Here is a 19,158-nt window from a genome sequence, read left to right as displayed (position 1 = left end):
TTATCAATGTGATGAAAAAAACCTTGCCAATTCAGTATTAGTAGCTTTAAAGTGCGTTTTGTCAATTTATTAATTTTTCATAGCACTTTTGCTGCACCCATTCACACATCATATAGAGACATACAACCATTCATGTAAACATGTCACCATTCACTCACTCACTCTAATTTAGAGACAAACTACTCACTCTCAATCACTTGTCATAAATATACCATTAAGACGCCATGTAGATATATAACCATTCACTCTCTCATTCACACCATAGACACATGATTTAATTCACTCACTCATTCATACATCTACACATTCATAGAAGTGGCTGTTGTAAGCCCCCACTGTCTGCTGCTAGCTTCCATTTTTTTCCACAAGAGTTTCCTGATATTTTTGTATGCCATTTTCATACATTACTTAGCAACCATTCATCTGCTCATTGACACATCATATATACATTAAACCATTCACTCTCTCATTCACACATGCATTTTTTTTTGTTTTTCACTTTAGTTAAATTACGTGATCGAGTTGTGTATTCAGTTGTGTACAGGTATGCATTTTTTGCTTGACGTGGTTTGATATCACATACAAAATTGGATTCTCATGATGGCTTTAAATTAATTGCCTTTCATTAATACTGACCCAATTCCAGTCACCGACATTCTCTCCAGAAAATGTCTCAACCTTATGGAGCAATCTACTTCTCATATTCAGATTTTAATGGTTTTACATTTCTGCTGTTTTGAAGACTGATTCGTGTTAGTACAACAGGGACGCCAGCTGGGTGTGATCGGTTATTTCGGTGAAGGCGAGCCAAAAACGAGAAATGTTACGAGGTTATTTCTGCCGTGTTGATTTCATTAGTGAGCAACACAGGCAAGGAGAAGCGAGGAATAGCTTAATGATGCACTGAAGGCAGTCTAGAGAAGAAAGAGCTTAATTAAATGGTGTGCCAGCGCAATGCTGTCCTCTGGAACATCTCATCCTGCGTCCACTGACTCACTCCTGCGCAGTCATGAACCTTTTTCTGTCAGCTTTGGTACATGGCCAGCACAATCCAATTAGCTCAATTAAATAGATGCCATGAAAAGAAACTGGGTTTGTGTGTAACAACCCCTGGGATTAGGGACCTTCTAACATTACATGACCTTGGGTCACGGCAAAGAAGAGCTCCTGCTGAGAGACATGCTAAACATGAGCCTCAAACCGTTGGGCTGCTGATTTTTATTATTTTTTATAATTTTAAACATTCAATGGTAAAGCTGAATCCAATCTTTCATTAACCTTGCAAATAAGTAACGCATTGAAATTCTTCCAGATTTTGAGATTTATTGCAGAATCATCCTTTAATATTGGATTCAAATACTCCCCATCCCACTCTGTGAGCTTTATGTTTTGCCCAATTTTTGCAGCCTTTGTCTCGTACTTGGGAATGACGTGTGTGTGTGTGTGTGTGTGCGTGTGTGCGTGTTTGGTAACAGTCTTGATAATGATCCAACGTGACGCATTCTGGCAGCTCCCTTGACATTAATTACCGACGGCAATCAATGGAAACAACAAGCTAGCTGCCAGATATTGGTGATAATCTGGTTCACCCAAAGTGCACCGACCTGTCCTTCCCATTTCCTTTTTGCTGTAACCAGTTTAGCACGTTATGAATATTTTCAACGCTGTCATGAGATCTATCCGTTTTTATAATACCAAGGTCAAAACAGAAGCGTTCAGACAAAAAACATTTCTTTTTTTATTTTTGAAATTCTTTACAACTCACATGAAAGATTTTGCACGCGTGGCTTGAAAATGCACCCCCGTCCCCGTGGCTATTCATTTCCAATCATGTATTTCTTTATGACTTGTCATTGTTATTTCCTCTATCTCATAAAGAAGTCTTTCGTTTACAGTGGGTCAATAGATCGCCACCTTAGACGTCTGTTGGCGAGGGCTGACTATTTTTAATTCTATTGACGTAGCTGATGACTCGGGGAGTTAAAGGGATTAAATGGGAGGCTATAAACAGGCGTACGTTAAGGGATCAGGACCAGAACCAGACAAGACGCAACAATCAAGCCCTGTGGCGTGTCAGTAAACACACCACCCGGACCAGACGACTCCAGCTGAGGCCGCAGCGAAACCGACAATCCCGGCACTGGTTGACGACCCCAAGGGCAGCTGTTGAATTTCGCTTTCAACGGCATTCACAGAAAACCCCGGAATCATGGAGACCGTGAGCCAGGCAGTAACCGCCAGCGGCGCATTTGACCGAGAGGCTTTCTCCAGGAAAGCCTTGAGAGTGACAACCAGGGGCGCATCCTCGCACTTTGTGGGGAGCTCCATCGTGATCCTGTCCTCGTTTGCGGTGTCCAGTCTAGCCATGAACTGCGGGAAACAGATCCAGGAGTCGAGACACAAAACCAACGAGAACTAGGGGCACCGGCGGGGAAGAGGCTGCGGTTGAAGTGAATATGACAAACAGTCAAGAGTTCCTGAGGCTCACAGTGACAGGTTTTGTCAATCACAAAATCGCCATTGTTCAAGAGCGCTGGTTTGGAGTAACTTCTCTCAGGACAGAGATCAATCTGCTGACGACTGGAAGGAGCATAACTGGCAGCCATCACGGGACTAATTTGCCAAAAATGCCCTTTTGATTTAGAACAGAACTACAATAATAGTATGGCGTAAAATCATATCTTGTCCTTTTTTACATGACATGTGTAGTTATTTATTTAAATGTATAGCTATATAGAGTCTCGCTAGCAAGATTTAAATGCTGTTGCTAGTAGTCAAACAATATGAGTGAATAATTTTCTGTTCTGCATAAAATCGCAGTTATAACTGGCTGGTTTCACAGTATGCAATATGTTTATAAGATAAAGTCTTAAAAATGTCATTTTTGTGCTTTATTCAATTTCTTCCATAGTTTTTTCATCAAAAGGAAATTTATTTTTTCCTTTTCCCAGAAAGAAAGGCTTTTGGTTGTTGGTGTAGTCCTAGTCAGATCATGGTTTCATATTCTTTCATATTCCTCACATGAAGGAGGAATGGCAATGTTGGCTTTGGGTATTTTCCTGAAACTGGGAGCATGATGAGACACTCAGTTGTTTCTCCCGATCGCTTTACAAAACAGGATCATAAGATCATTCCAAAGCGTCCAAGTCTGCTGCTGCGTGACTGTTGTGGTGAATATTTGTCATGAGTCCAGGTCTGACGTAACACTGGGTCACTGCTTTTCAAAGTGACGGTGATTCCTCACATAGCCACCAAGGGGCGCTATCATGCTTATTTTTTTGCCAGGAACGTTAGACAAATGTTAAGTGTTAAAAATGTCTTTATGCAATAAAAAACTGGTACAAAAAAGATGAAACGACCACAAGTCATCTTTCTGGTTTGCAGCGGCAATGTAACTGTCTTCAACAAAATCCATCCACGAAATACGAAGTGTTTGGTGTTTATGAAAATCAGTGGTTTTGACTTTCAGTCAAGCGCTCCATTGATTCATCCTCAGAGTGTGTCGAGGCTCTTCAGCTTCCGCTCACTGAAGAAGCGGTGTGTCTGGGTTTGCATTTTACCTCCAGCAGACGCACTGAAGTAGGACAACATCGATCTGTTGTTCAGCCGTTGAGCTGCTTTTTCTCCGTCCTTCTCCTCCTCATCATCATCCCTGAGGAAACATGTAGTAAGACAGTTTTTCCCTTGCTGTGGTTAGTGCTCATCTCCTGAGGTCAAATGATTTATACAGACATTAAGTGTGACCTCAAAATCAAAGAGGATGTGGTTTTCATGCTGGCAGATCAAAGATTTCTTATTTAAACATGCCCCCCCAAATAAAAAAAGAAAAACATGTTGACCGTTTTTCCTTTTCGGATTCAACGGACACTGGGAAAAAAAGAAGCTAGAACTCATTTCAAGGCACTCTCACTATTCCTCTCCTCTGCCAAATACATACATAACAGAAATAAACTATTCTTTTCCTCTTTTCAATAAAATTCCCTGGGGCAAGAACACAGGGAAAAAAAATTATGAATTGTCACAATGCTTGATTTATATCTCCTCCTTGAAAACTTCTGATTTAAGATGAAATGTGTGCGCTCTTTACCAGTGAACAGTCACTGCCTTGCTGTCAATCAAGGACTGCGCCGTGCTCCAGCTGAAGCGCACGAACTGAGGGTATCCAAAGACTGGGTCCAGGTACTTTAACAGCCAGGCTTTGGTCTTGGGGTCTAGAAAAGCACCACAACATCAGGGTCACCCATCACCCAATATGTAGTCTTTCATATATGTTACTCTGACTTCCCTATAGTGTTTATATTTCTGTGGCTCCCATAGTAAAAGAATGTTGCAGCTGCAGAATGAAATGGGAAAGACATGCATTTAATTATGGTTCACAAAGCCTGTTCATGGCAGAAATGCTGCGCCACTTAAACACCTCATCATTTAGCAAATGATGCAATGGGCAAGAAGAAGACGACAGAGAGTTAAAAAAAAAAAAAAAAAAAAAAAAAATCACAGTATTGAATCGGCTGTCAGTAAAATCAGGGACTGCCATTCCATGTTCGGGCACATATTTTACATGTTGAGTTCCTGGTTGCATTATGGTATGTTGGCTTATTATGTGAACATTTAGAGGGCAGCATTTAGGTTCACCTAATTATATTCAGCATAAACAAAGCAGCATCACCATGAGTCACTCCTGTGGTGGTAGGGAGGTATTGGATGGGTTCCAAAATTACATACGTTATCAGTAGAGTATTTCTGTCACTATTAAAAATGTACTAAAAAGTGAAGTATTGGCTGCTTGTTACCGTTTGGGTATCCTGAGCCGTAGTCTGTGTCCACCTCTCCAAGGTCCTCCTGAAAGTTCCAGCCTTTCACTACACGATCCCTGGCCACCTGACAATGATGGGTTACAGCACAAAGGCAGTTTGCGGTTTTATGATCCTGGCTTCAACCGCACGATTTGACCTTTTTCAGTGGCAAGAAAAAGTCCGTAATCCCCAATTAAAGCTGCTGAAGTGGTAAAAGAACTCCTCACAAGCACTCATGAAAAGTCAGACAATTACTGTTATTGATGCAGTCGGGACTCAGCTGATCAAAACATTCTATGTGGGCCGCCTCCTCCCATGAAGATAGATATTAACTGTTGAAATGCCAAAGACTGTCACATTTACTGGAACTTGAATTAACAAGTAAGGAATCCCCTCATTTATCCATCAATCTCTTTTTAACACGGATCAAACTGCTTGTTGCAGGGAGGCAGAGCTCATCCTTTCTGGACGGGGGTTTCCCCTACACTGGGAATTCTCATCTTTCATGACTGAATCGTTCTAGACATCAACTAATTTAATGTAAATTCTGAGTGTTATTACTCTCTCTTTCATAATAGTTTCACAATCAGTTCATTTTTATATTGTGTTGTATTTTGTTATTGCTGTTTAAGATCTGGTGCTCAAATAGCTGTCATTCAAATTGTTATTACAATTCTATGGTCCACTTTTAAATCAAAGTGTCAACACATACTGAATAGTAAAGAATTGTTGTTCCAAATATAGAGATAATATATAATATAAATATAGAAGCAGCATACAAATTATCATAATATTGAGTGCATACATATTTAAACAAAATAGTTTCTCACAATCTATCCCACTGGAATCAATCGTCAGCTTGCTATTCTTTTACAAATATTCAAAGGTAGCGGAGTGTTTTGAACCAGACTGAGATGGTTCGGTCATGTACAGAGGAGGGATACTGAATATATTGGAAGACGGATGCTGGAATTGGAGCTGCCAGGCAGGAGGTCTCAAGGAAGACCAAAGAGAAGATTTATGTATGTACTGAGGGAGTATATGAAGTTACTTGGTGTGAGAGAGGAGGCTACAGAGAATAGGGTTAGATGGAGAAGGTCAATTCACTGTGGCAACCCTTGAAGGGAAAGGCCGAAAGGAAAAGACGAAGAAGCGCGGTGTCTCTTAGCCTAATAATTAGTACAAGTAATAACCTGAGAAGAGGGACAGAGATAAGGAGTCACAGACCTTTGCACAAATACTGGCTGCACTGACGATGGGGAAGAGGGAGTCAGCCTTTGGCCTCACAGTCACCTCGATGCCTGGGAACTGCTTAGAGAGCTTATCCTCATACTTGTCTGCTGGGCCAACTGTGTCCACAAACACCTGCATATGCCAAAGAGACAGAGGAAGGCAGACACAACGTAGACAGGAACAGCTTAGTACAGGATGTATTATGAGAAGGAAAGACTAATGAGAGGAATCAATCTAATTCGGATAGGCGGCAGCAAACCATCTGCCTTGATATGTAGCCTTTTTTTCATATCAGCTTATTTTTATATGCTGGCCATTAAAATGTTCCCGTTTGTGACCATTACTCTAAAGTAAGTTTAGAGAAAATTGTTGTTAGAATTTCCTTTTGACTTGTATGTTTTTGGTGTGCATGAAAAAGCTACAGCACAGACAGAAAAAGACAGGACGAGGGGTTACATTTCCGTCTGCTGTCTTGAAATATTACATAGTCAAAAAAATATAGAAACAAAAACACATTATCATTTGATTGCAGTCTTGTGCTGAAGTTTGCGTTACTTTATATTTTGGCACAACTTTCTGCATCACAGACTCATTAGCATAAAAAAACCTAAATAAAACAGCGTCCATTAAACAAAATCACATGGCCTCTACTTATTTTCACTAAGTAAGAAATAATGATCCAAGGATTTTAAACAGTTTTAATCATAGATTTACGTCTAGTTCAGTTTGAGCTTATGTTAAGCAGCAGCCTACAGTCGCTGCACAGGCACAAGAGTGGAAGAGCCCAGATCTGAAAACTGTAAAGAAATACTGCATTTCATGTATTATATATTTTCTACAGTGGTGAGATTTATTCTCATATATTTGTGCCTCACAGCTCAATCGGCATGTGTCGCTCAAGGCTTAATGGAATTTTGAAACAAACTCAAGGTAATTAGCCAGCGCTTACATTCAGGAGGCTGTATTACAGTGAGAAAATTAAGGTTTTGATTGCCTGCGAAATGAGGCATTTAATATATCAGCTGGCCTGTCTGTCTAAAGTAAGATCTAATGAAAATACCAGACTCGAGCGTTTGTTTCCACCTACCTCTTTGAGCTGAACACCACTGTCCAGTGCAAACTGAACTAAACCAATGGCAGTGTCATGTGAAAGAGTGTTCAGGTTGCATTTTGTTCTGAAAGAGGGAAAAATGTCTTAGATCATCATTATCAAAACAGCAACGAACATGATGGTGTATTTGCCAAAATACCTCTGCAGCATGCTAGTAGAAATGGTGTTTGGTGACAGAATCCGCAGAGCCCAACCTACATAGTCTTTGGCATCGTCCAGTTTCTGGAAAAGATTCTCTCTTTCAGCCTCTGACAGAGTTTTTGAATCTTTGAAAAAGGAGACAAAATATTCATTTTTCTTTGGAGCTGATTTCCATGACTTTGATGTTATGTGAGCAGTTACCATACTTTGGTGACTTGTGGGATGAAACGTGTTGGAAGTACTAACAAATGCACATAAACGCCTCCAAGTCACCATCTGGTGGCAAGTAGGTCAACTGGATTACCTGCGACTTTCAAGTCCTTCAATGCGTCCTTTTTGGAAACCGGACAGAAACATATTCCATACACCATGGGCCCTAGAAAAGAAACAAATAACCATTAGTAATATCTATGGATATTTATGACGGCGCCAAAACGCTTGCTTCAGAAATAGTTGTTGCACTGAATATATTTTTCTGAGATTTGAAGAGAATATTTTGGCTCTTGATTTACAGACATGTTATAAAATCAAAATCATCATCCACTGCCACTGAATAATCACACAGAGATAAAAAACTACTGAGAAGATAAATAAATGTGTTCAACAGTCACACAAACAATGCTATTAAGACATAGCAGTAGAATGCTTAAGCCACCTTGGCTCAAAAACGACAATGCTAGTACCGTATTTTTTGGACAATAAGTCGCACTATTTTCATGGTTTGGCTGGTCCTGCAACTTATACTCAGGTGCAACTTACATTGCAAGCTATCTATGGTCATTTCATATGTTCATTATTTTCACACTGACAGCTGTGAGAGTGCGTTCTCGGCTCGTGTGCCAGTATCTGCTACTCCTATTACTCTTGTACCAAGGAAAATTTATAATTTAAACGTCGATTTCTAAAGACAACTGCGAAAGACTGAACACAAATGTCCCAAAAAGGAAAATCATATTCTGCAGATTACAAGCTGCAAGAAGTGAAATATGCAACCGAAAACGCTAATCGAGCAGCAGAAAGAAAGTTTTGAGTGAACAAGAAACTAGTGAGGGACTGGCGAAAAGCGGAGGACACTCTCAACTGCAATGAAGAAAACAAAAAAAAGCTAATTGTGGGCTAAAAGCTAGATGGCCAAAACTAGAGGAACAAGTTCACACATGGGTGCTTGAACAATGTACTGCCGGGAAAGGCTTGTCAATGGTGCAGTTACGTCTCCACATCCAGGTAGTTGCCAAGAGCACAGACAATCATGTCCCATAAACAGCCACACAGAAGAGGAAGCAGCACACTGCTTCTCCTCCGAAGTTGGCAAAGTTCCTTGGAAGTGATACAGAAGATGATGAATTCGACGGATTTAGTGATTTGGAGAGTTTTGTAAACTTTTATGACTAGCTGTTTATGATATAGTAATCTGAATAGTTGTGAATGTTAAGTGAACATACAAGAAAACTGTTCAGCCTCTTGCTCTCTATTCTGTTGTTATTACTATTGTAACGACCCTGCGGTTCTGTTTTGAGAAATATTCAGAGTTCTGTGATTTCCTACTGGCTGAGAATGTGTTTTGGGATGATAGAGAGCAAGAGGACAGGGTGGGAGCAGAGAGAGAGACACTGAGATGGAGAAGATTAAGTTACAGTGTAACGTCCACTCGGACAAATAACCCCCCCCCACTGATATACATTTTTTCTTCTTCATTATTCATTTTTTGGCTAGTGCGATTTATACTCGAAAATATACGCGAAAATACAGTATGTAGTTCAGAAACAATCGTGGTCAAACATTTGGCATACTGTTGTATCATTTTTTTTAATTTTTTTTATGCCATTGCTGTCTTTGCATGCTGTGCCTGTTGATATTTTTCAAACTTTTATAAGTAAGTTCTATAATGTATATATATAAGTTCTCCGGTTTCCTCCCACATTCCAAAAACATGCAGCAGGTTAATTGGGAAAATACTGGGAAATATTGGGAAAATTGCACTGAGTGAGTAAATGGTTGTTTGTATGTGGCCCTGCGAGTAACTGGCGATATCCCACCGATGACAGCTGGGATATGCTCCAACATCCCCTGCGATCCTAAGTCCAGGATAAGCCGCAAAAGATGGATGGATGGATATTATTAGACTAAGAAAATTTGGTATTATTAAGGGTTCAGCAGAGACACACTGGGACTCGTGTGTCCAGCAGTTCAACATGAGAAATGAAACTATCTTATCATGACAACTATGAGATGGAAACGATATATATTCTGGAGTCAACGGCCTAGATTTATATTCATATATATGTCAACAGCCTTTGAATGATGTGGCTTTTTATGACAAATGTAGGCTATCACTACACCTGGATTGAAAATAATGATTCACCTTGTTTAATTTTTAACAAAAATGCCAAAAGTTGTAGATCTGGCTTTTCTCTGTCCTGAATTATTATTACCGGGCCACTTGTAATATCACAGGGGTGTTTATGGTATAGGTAGTATTAGCATTTAAAACATGCCTTCAATTATTTTAATTTATTCAGTATTGGCCAAACTGATGAAATGAAGATTATCCCCTCCTTTGCACTCGTTGGGATAATAATGGAAACACACATACACATACATAAATTCATACACACACAAATCATGAAATGTTACATGACAACTTAACAGGTCCGCCGGAATTTTGTGCAGGTACAACCTGATCCCAACCAATAAGTATTCAAGTGAAATACATCTGTACAACTGCGATACATGTTGGTAGGAGACGGGAAACATTTCTTTCAAACAAAACACTGAACATACCCAGCACAGGACCCCGGCCGGCTTCGTCGATGCCCAGACAGCAGTCCTCGGTCCGGCAGACATCTGGGATAAGGGATGCCAGCCGGCAGCTGGATGAGTTGTCCGCTTGAAAGCCGCTGAGATCCATATCTGAAACGCGACGACCGATATAACAGCGCTTGTCATGTTCAAGTTGACCTAGTTGTTCTATTTACAGGGAAAATCTAAGACCTTAATGTTTCAGGTTATCATTATTATCTTTCTATTAGAATAGCTCGATATTTTAGGAGCGACAGACAGCTAGCTTCTGTAAGCTAGCAGACCATAACACTTTCAACGAGTCCACTACAACAGCATATATTTACAGTCTCAGTTGAATTTAGACGAGTAGCATTAAACACGAGAGTAAAATAAAAAATGTATTATACATACGACTTACCCTGTCAATTAATTTTAGAACTCTTTAATGTATCTATTTGTTAAGAACGCGACTCTGCTTCATTTAATTCTCCTGCAGTTTTGGCGCCGCTAGGATGACGTCACACCCATGCATCGTCAACTCCGGGTTTGATTTGTGCTGCTGCCCCCTAGTGGTCAGGAGGCCGAAGCTCACCTGACCTCAGTCAGTGTCAATGAACTTCATTTAAATACAAACTAAGATCCAAAACATTATTGATTATGAGCCTTTTCTGTCCTTCGGCTCAGTTGCAGTCTGATGTTTTTGCATACCATAAACTAACCTGCTTAGTTAATCTGTGTACTTGCAGTCAATTTACATACATGTCATTATATTTCTGCGTTATCAGAAAATAATAATGGCGTGGAAATGAAAAATACCTTATTCTGTGTGGTGAGCAGATAGATAGCTCTATCTGGGTTTTTGGCTTTTGTGACCGACTTTCGCCTCTTTCTCACAGAACTGACATTATCCATCCGAAAAAAAAAAAAAAACATGTTTTGAGTGAGAATACAATAAGCTACACGAAATATCAGATACCTGCTGAATTAGTTGATACTGCCACTGAGTGTGGAGGTACAGAGAGGGGGTGCCTCAGGTGGAGAGGAAAGGACAGAGCGTTAATGTTAGTTACTGCTGAAATTGGCCTTGCCTCTGGCTCTTTACTCCCACCCCTTCTTTCTCGCGCTGTCCCTCGTTCCCTCTGAATGGCTCTCTTTGTCTTTTGGCAGTAACACGCAGTCCCCAGGCGATTAAATGTGGGGAATTAGTAGTCAATTTTAGCCTACCACACACACAAACACACTAAACAGCTTAGGTTGCTTGGGTGCTGATTCTGTTATTACAGTTTACACGTCAGCAGCATGTTTTTAATTTATCTCCTTTCGACTTTCGCTTGGCAAGGGGTGCAGCCGCACAAAATAAAACCCATACGCAGGTCTCTTTTGCTCTCATTTTTTTATAAATAAATTGATTTAATAGATGACAACAATAATATTTCAACAATGCTTGTTTTCTTGTAAGGAAACAAATGTATAGCAAACACTTTACAAAACTATTCAGAATTATACAAAATGGAGAAAGCAAATGTCTGACACACAATGCATTATTACTTACATAAGATAATAATGGTAAGAGGGTCAGTATAAAATGATAAAGTATGCATCACATGATAAAGGTAAAGCCTGTGGTAATGACCATTATTCACATTGCTGAATAGGAAGAAAACATGCTTTTGGCCTACATGCAGTGCAGAACTGGTGTACATGTGATTCTAAGTAATCCTTAAGTAGGACCCAAAGCTGGCCAATTATCTCGAAAGATTTGGTGGAGACTTTGTACTTAGTTTAACTCAGCCGTATATCAGATATGAATCAGCAAAATGTAACCCATTTTCTGGTTTAGACAAGCACGACAGTAAAGTTTGGCGGGTGGGTTTTCTGAAACTGACCGGCTTTCCGGAATCTTCTTTGCTATTAGCAGAAAATGTCAAAAGCTGAGGTAAAAATGTCTGTGACTGAGCAGTTAGCTGAAATATCTTTAATAGCTCTCTTTCCCTCTCTTTTTCCTATTTTTCCCCGTAAATGCTTAATTTCTCAGCAAAGCCAACAAACTAAAGGACAGAAATACAGACTGCGTTATCTACAAAGAAAAAAAAAGGTTGCAACTATCCTTATCTGGCCACTGAAATAACCCCAGGGATAATCATATTTAAACAAAATGGGCTTTTTCCCAAAGCAGTGGTGCAGATGTATAAGTGTATTATCAAATCAGTCACAATAAAGTTACACCCTATGATATCAATATTAACAATAAACTTACTACTCATATAAAATAACACATAGACAACATAGAAGTCTCCTTTAGTTTGGTTAATAAAATGTGATTATGTCAGTCTAAACGCAACATCTCCGAAACACATCGTTCGACGACTTTCGCTCCCACTCTACGTCTCAACTTCCTCAAGGCACACGTTTATTTTTCGGTTTGTTTTTATTTTTTTTATTGATTGGCTGTAGACCCATGATTCACACTCCGTACAGTGCAAGGTTGTGGCTGCATTAGTGAAGTGGGCCCTGTGGACGCATCCTGCATTTAATTGGCTAGACATGTAAAAAAAAAAAAAAAAAAAATTTACATCAATATGGCACGGGCACACATACACACCCACACACACATGCACACACACATCATCCATCAGACGCTCACACTGAAACTCAGATCCACTTGCACACTTCCCATATTTCCCTCTGCTCAGCTGGTCCCCCTCAGGGTCTTGTGAGTGTGGTGTAAACAGGCTGCTCCCAGTGTGTGGGGCTATGAGAGGGGGCCACGCTGGAGGGGTCTCCTATGGTCGTGTACAGAGGCCTCTGTGTAGTGCCCATGTAGGAGAAGGCTGAGTACAGCCCTGGGGCTTGACTGGAGTGAGCATAGTATGCCCCAGGGGCCTGGTGCTCTCCGTACTCAAACTGAGCCCTGGAGGCCAGCGAAGGGAAAGCGGAGCCGTAGTGAGGGAGGCTGAGCGGGGTGTAGGTGACGTGGGTGCCCGAGGAGGGAGAGGACGAGGCCTCGGCGTAGTGGCTCCCCGAGGCGGATTCACTTTTGATCTGAGCTTTCGAGGGGTCGGATGAAGACGGCGAGGCCTGGGGCTGTTGTTGCTTGGTGAGCCAGGCCGAGTGGCCGCTCGCCGCGGCCAGGGCGTAGGCGTACGACGATGCCGAGGATCCGGCCGAGGCCCCTGCGGCGGTCTGCGGGTGACCGTTCGGGGGAAGGTACTGGTCGAACTCGTTCACGTCAAAAGGCTCGATGTTAGACATCACCTCGTGGCTGATTTCGCCGATGTCCATTGTGCCAAAGTCGATATGGGGCTTAGTGCTCGACGACGACGGCCCGCCGGAAGCCCCTTCTGTTCCCACCCCCAGGGCGCCCCTGGACCCCCCAGATCCTCCGGCCGCCCCTGCCGCACCCTCCCTCTTGGCATCTGACAACTTTCCAGACTGGAGCTCTGTCTTTGGAGTGGTGGGGGGTGTGGGTGGGCTGTGACCTGGACCTGGAGGAGATGGAAGGGGAGGGCGCTACGGTTAGGCGAACACGATCACTGTGGCTTTCTTTTTTTCCCCTCCTCATCTCACCCCCTCTCCCCCTTTTGATGAGACATTTCCTAAAATTCACAATGGGTTTTGTTTTCAGATTTTGACAGGAAAAAAAAAACTCCTTACCTGCAGGATGATGATGGTGATGGTGGTGATGGTGCAGGTCGCCCAGAGGAGACCCGGCCCCGCCGTTGTGCTCCAGATGCAGGGTCTTGTAGTGCGACTGGGAGTGGCTGGCCTCCCCTTCCCCCTGGCTGTCGGACTCATTGGCGGGCGTCAGCTTGCCATTCTTGCGTCTCCGGGGCTGGTACTTGTACTCGGGGTAGTCCTTCTTGTGCTGTTTCCTCAGCCTCTCCGCCTCCTCGATGAATGGCCTCTTGTCATTTTCGTTCAGCAGCCTAGGGAGAGGGGAGGGGGGAGAAGGAGTCATTCAGTGGCACTGAATGCAAACCTTTTGGGCCAGAATATATATCTGTAAATAATAAATATTTGTGCTGTGATATATATAAGCAGCAGTGGATGTTGTAGTGATTTTTTTTTTTTAATTTTACGATCGTTTACTTCCTCAGCCGGGTTAATCCTCAATTTATGACAGGAAATACAGCACATCCCTCCTCTACAAACCTCCACAGCTTGCCCAGGGTCTTGCTGAGCTCGGCGTTGTGTAGATGGGGGTACTGGTCCGCCAGCTTCCTCCGGGCCGCCTGCGCCCAAACCATGAAGGCGTTCATGGGCCGCTTGACGTGCGGCTTCGCCTTGTTGCCGTTGTTGACGCGCACCGGCATGGGGACGAGCGTCCAGTCGTATCCGTCCAACACGTGACTGACCGCCTCCCGGATGCCGATGGGGAAGCGTTCGTCCTCGTCCTCCGACTTGGCCCGGGATCGGTCGTCCCCGCCGACGCCGCCGCCGTCCGCCACGCACAGCGCGGTCAGCTGGGGCGGCGGCCCGGTCAAAGGTGAGTCGTGGCCGGGCGGAGCTCCGTGGTGAGTCGGGGACAGCGAGTGTCCGTCGTCTGACCCCCCGGGACTCAGCTCCGCCTCGGACAGGCTGTGCTCCTCGCCGGACATGTTTGTAGTTTTTTTGTTTTTTTTTCGGTGACCCCCCCAAGAAAAAAAAAAAGAAAAAAAAAATCTGACGAAAAAAAAAATTAAAAAAGTCAAATCACAAGAAGAAAGCTTTTTTTCGTGTTATTTTTATGTCGTAGAAAACGATGAACGGAGAAGATCCCAGTTACTGCCGACTCCCCTGGGCCAGAGCCATAACCGCTGCGCGTCCGGATCCTTTCAACGACCTGAAAACTTTATTGATACCTAATAAAGGAAACACAGAAAAAAAAACAGTTAAAAAATTAATATAAGATAAACCTACTCTAATCGTGATCGGATGTACTCAAACGACGATAACGTCAAAACAGAGGAGGACGCAAGTCCTCGTTGTTATAATAATGTCATAAAGTGATAGTTGGATGATAAGGACCGAAAGACGGAGATATCACATCCCGCCGGTACTTCCATCGCATCCTTAACGGTTCATTTATCGAACAAAACGGGAAGAATGCGGCTGTCACATGCCTCTGATACGAATTATTCGCTTTAATATCAGAAGTTTTTTTTCTTCTTCTTCTTTTAAAAAAAAAAAAATTACATAACTTACCAATTTAGTTGTCCAGCGGTTCAACATGGGAGTGTGTGTGTCTGACCGTGGAGCCGATGAATGGCTGCTCTGTGTGGCAACACCGGAGCTTAAAGAGCGCCTTGTGAGAAGGACTGGGAGAGAAAAAAAAGTGATTGAAAGTGGAAAACATTCCCAGAGAGGCAGCATTCCAGCACAGACTCGGCCCCGCCCCTCCGCCGCCACACCGCGCTCCCATTGGCTGCCCACCACCCAGCCGCGCTCCGATTGGTCGGCGGTCGTACACCGTTCGCGTCCCCTCCGTCCATCACATTTCCAACAGAGGAGAGGTGAGATTTTTACATCAGAGGAGCATAAATGACTGTACAGAGGTCCCATTTAGAGGCAGGAGAAGGCCAGCTTTGTTTGTGCGTGTTGACATGCTATATCAAACAAATAAACAATCATGAAGAGAGTTATTGCCGCCTGTGGTCACAAAAGAATAACAGAATTGTAAAGTTTTTTATCTGATTTGATTCCGCGTTATGCGCCGAACATGTAGGTCACAGCTTGGGAGATGCAAAACGAAACAAATAATAATGATAAAAATTCGAAATAAATAAACTGAGTTCGTATTCGACCTCTTAAATAATAGAATTAACCTTGCTTTTTTGTTCTTTACTTTCAGGAAGCTTATTACCCGACTGTTGGAGGGGAGGGGATGAGCAAAAATGTTTTACGACGTGTGTTTACATATTTACCATGTCTAGTGTGATGCTCAGTCAGGCCCTGTGCATGAATGAAAATGCAACTTGTTCATCTGTGTGACGCACATTGGAATATTAATGAACGTGGTATTAGCCCGTTATTACACAGGAGGCGCGTTATAACTCAATAAATGCCAGTCAACCGGAGATGAATTATATAATCGGTCAGGAAATTAAGAGAGTCCTCGTTATGGGGGGAGGTTTGAATTTATTAGTTTTGATGATGCAAAGTGGTTCCAGTAGGAGCATGTTTTCAAATCAGAGGAGATTCACCCGCTCAGCCACCGGAATTTAGTCGTCACACACACACACTCACGCACACAGTCCAAAATATATGGAAAACATAAATAAATAAAATGAATTTGTGATCGAATCCAAAACGAAATTTTCAAAGCGAAAGTCGATGGAGCAACTACAAAAAATAAAATAGCAAAATAAAGCAACACCGAAAAAAAACAAAAAACAAATAAATAGTTCAATAATTTTTTTTTTGTTTTTTATTTTCCCCAGTTTACCCCCTCCCCCCTTGTGCGCCACGTCAGATCGGAGCGGTTGGGTTCGCAGCGTGACGCGCACATGCTCGAAGGCCACGCTTTTGCGCCGTTAAAAACGCGTGGCCTGATGGGAAGACGCGCCCACACGCACGCACACACACACACGCACACATACACACACACAGTGAATAACAACAACAATCCGGCCTGTGTGTCTCTATCGCTTCTCATGTTGAGTCTGCCCCCCCTCCATCCGTCTCTCTCTCTCTCTCCGCTTCTTTGCTCCCTTTGTCCGCATCTCAGGTGAACTGCAACCATGTGATCAAACGCCCAAGACTCTCTATCCATTAACCCTCGTAAATGAAGAAAAAAAAAATAAAAAATGGAGGGGTGGGGGGGAAGAGGAGACGACTGGAGGGGGGGAAGTGGAGGAGGGGGGGGACAAAAAGCAGTTTTGTGCTGCAAACATGGCGGGATGGTGGGGGGGGTGGTGGTGGTGGGGAGAAAAAAAATGATAACAGAGAGCGATGTGTGCGTCTTTCCTTTCTCCCCGCACGTCTGAGCAAAAGACACGAGTCGCACATCGGCGGCAGACGCGCGGACGCGGATCTCTCTCTCTCCTCTCTCCTCTTTCCTCTTCTTCCTCCCGACACCTTCATCCTTCACCTCCACCCGACGCCCCCTCCCCTCTTTTTCCTCCTCCACATCTCCAAACGTCCTCCTCTGCAAGCACCTGGACTGGATCTGTTGCTTCGGAGGTGTTGATTGTTGCAGGGAGGATGGACGGCAGGGTGGGGTGGGGTGGGTTGGAGAGGGGTGATGGAGATGGAAGGGTGTGTGTGTGTGGGGGGGTGCACTAACCCCCCCCCCCACACACACACACCCTCCCTCCATCACCCCCCAACCCCACTTTCACCCCTTCGCCAACAAACCACCGACGCCGGTGGATCCAGCTCTGGGCCTCCGAGGCTTTGCAAAGTGAGTGTTTTTTTTTGGTGTTTGTCTGTGTGTGTGTGTGTCGGTACAAGGTGCTGGGGCGCGGGAGGGAGGGGGGGTTGTTTTCTTGCATGTGTGTGTGCTTGCGTCAAAAGTGTCAAAAGTGTGCCCGTCGCTGCAGCTTATTGGCGCAAAGCGGAGGGAGGAAGCTGCGGTTTTTGCGGGGAGAGTCGAGTTAGTGCAGCTGGATGCGCAGGGCCCCCCGGGGTGGTGGTGTGGGGGGGGGGGGGGGGGTGGTGGTGGGGTGGGGGATGAGGGAGAGAGGGGGTCCCCCCCCTTTTCTTGTCGGAACTGGTTGTTTCTTTTTTTTTCGCGCGAATTTCCGCCAAAAATATCCTTTTTCAATGCATAGTTCAATTTGTAAATGTGCCATTTGCTCCTAAATACCGTTTTCAGTGAATCGAGATAAAATATCAAATTTAAATTTTACTATTAATTAGCCAGATTGCAGAGATATGAACTCCTTTAAACGGGATAAAACTCCTTTAAACGGGATAATTAGTACTCAATTTATTGAATAGTGAAAGTTTGTGCTTCTCTTTCTCCCTGCCGGCACTTCACTTCGAATTAATTGTATTTACATTTGTACTTGACTCAGATTGATGGGCGGGGAGTTTAACTTTTTTCAGTGAAGCACGATTATATTCCCGTGTTGCTATTATTATTATTATTTTCATTGTCATTCCGTGGCAATATCATTATTATTATCATTATTGTTAGCCATCCATCGTTTGCCGCATATACCGCACATTATTATTATTATTATTATTATTATTATTATTATTATTATTATTATTATGATTATTATTATTATGATTGTTATTATTACTATTATTATTATTATTATTAGTAGTAGTAGTATTGTTGTTGTTATTATTACTTCTACTACTACTATTATTATTATTATTATTAAATGTATTCCGGGATTGATGGAACGTTGCTCCGGTCCGTAACACATTCGCCTTTAAATAGTTTATCTCTTTATTTCAAATTTAAAAAATCCGTGTCAAACGCAGTAAAAGGAAATGTGAACATCTCTGACCTCTCTTGTGTGTACAGCTTTCAATATATAATTCAATTTTTTCAAGTTTGTTTCGGGGTTAAAGATAGGATCGAATTCCTAAATACCAATAATTGACTTGAAAACAATGTAGACTGATGCTTTTTAAATTAATCATTTGAATTGTCATTATAAACCTGTTGCATCGTTGCTTTGTTTAAATGTGTGGCCTGTTTGTGTTTTCAGTGAACGCGCATCTCTTTCTTTTCCTTTTCTTTCTTTCTTTCTTTCTTTCTTTCTTTCTTTCTTTCTTTCTTTCTTTCGTTTCATTTCATTTTCCCCATTTTTTCCAATTCCCCTGGATATTTTCCGTTTTGCAGGAAAACTCCAATCCCTTCCGGTAAATTAATCTCAATGCAAGCCATTTTTGTGATTCCATGTGCGTTTGCCCGCACGTCTATCTTTTTAACAAAACAACAGATTAAAAAAAACCCGTATGCACAAAACATGGATTTATTTATTTAAAGCCGCGTTTTTCCTCGAATCCACGACTATTTCTTTTTTGTCAAACGGAACTATTCTATTTTCAGAGTTTTATCTCTAATCAAATTACACATTCAAATCTGTTATATCCAGAAGGACCATTTTATATATGTATTTGTATTTGTGTGTGTGTGCGTCCGTGTGTATGTGTGTG

General features: G+C 42.5%; 2 protein-coding genes across 2 annotated transcripts; both read right to left on the bottom strand.

Annotated features, from left to right (window-relative positions):
* Positions 1-1,714: 1,714 nt before the first annotated feature.
* rnaseh2a (ribonuclease H2, subunit A) lies at positions 1,715-10,604 on the bottom strand. The gene is made up of 9 exons (XM_086157026.1): positions 10,481-10,604; positions 10,063-10,191; positions 7,586-7,657; positions 7,280-7,406; positions 7,117-7,204; positions 6,024-6,161; positions 4,794-4,881; positions 4,088-4,211; positions 1,715-3,652 (listed from the first exon to the last, which is right to left on the bottom strand). The coding sequence occupies exons 2-9, from the start codon at positions 10,187-10,189 to the stop codon at positions 3,493-3,495; spliced, it is 924 nt and encodes a 307-aa protein (XP_086013152.1). The 5' UTR covers positions 10,190-10,191; positions 10,481-10,604; the 3' UTR covers positions 1,715-3,492.
* A 1,867-nt stretch (positions 10,605-12,471) lies between these two features.
* LOC147228791 (transcription factor SOX-10-like) lies at positions 12,472-15,358 on the bottom strand. The gene is made up of 4 exons (XM_086157025.1): positions 15,247-15,358; positions 14,215-14,903; positions 13,717-13,988; positions 12,472-13,547 (listed from the first exon to the last, which is right to left on the bottom strand). The coding sequence occupies exons 2-4, from the start codon at positions 14,658-14,660 to the stop codon at positions 12,766-12,768; spliced, it is 1,500 nt and encodes a 499-aa protein (XP_086013151.1). The 5' UTR covers positions 14,661-14,903; positions 15,247-15,358; the 3' UTR covers positions 12,472-12,765.
* Positions 15,359-19,158: the final 3,800 nt, after the last annotated feature.

Source organism: Fistularia commersonii, chromosome 12, assembly GCF_037954325.1.
Source record: "Fistularia commersonii isolate RoL2024-O1a breed Wild chromosome 12, RoL_Fcom_v1.0, whole genome shotgun sequence".
NCBI classification, from domain to species: Eukaryota; Metazoa; Chordata; class Actinopteri; order Syngnathiformes; family Fistulariidae; genus Fistularia; species Fistularia commersonii.
Note: the sequence above shows the minus strand (reverse complement) of the source record. Positions and strands in the feature narration are given on the sequence as shown.

Bases quoted from the DNA above. Each gene is read 5' to 3' on its own strand.
- LOC147228791 (XM_086157025.1), bottom strand. From the start codon at position 14,660: ATGTCCGGCGAGGAGCACAGCCTGTCCGAGGCGGAGCTGAGTCCCGGG. The intron at 13,989-14,214 runs GTTTGTAGAGGA...CCCTCTCCCTAG, and splicing joins ACCCTGGGCAAGCTGTGGAG to GCTGCTGAACGAAAATGACA. The intron at 13,548-13,716 runs GTAAGGAGTTTT...CATCTCCTCCAG, and splicing joins TCACCATCATCATCCTGCAG to GTCCAGGTCACAGCCCACCC.
- rnaseh2a (XM_086157026.1), bottom strand. From the start codon at position 10,189: ATGGATCTCAGCGGCTTTCAAGCGGACAACTCATCCAGCTGCCGGCTG. The intron at 7,205-7,279 runs GTATTTTGGCAA...TCCCTCTTTCAG, and splicing joins TCTACTAGCATGCTGCAGAG to AACAAAATGCAACCTGAACA. The intron at 6,162-7,116 runs GTAGGTGGAAAC...TGGCATATGCAG, and splicing joins GTGGTGTTCAGCTCAAAGAG to GTGTTTGTGGACACAGTTGG.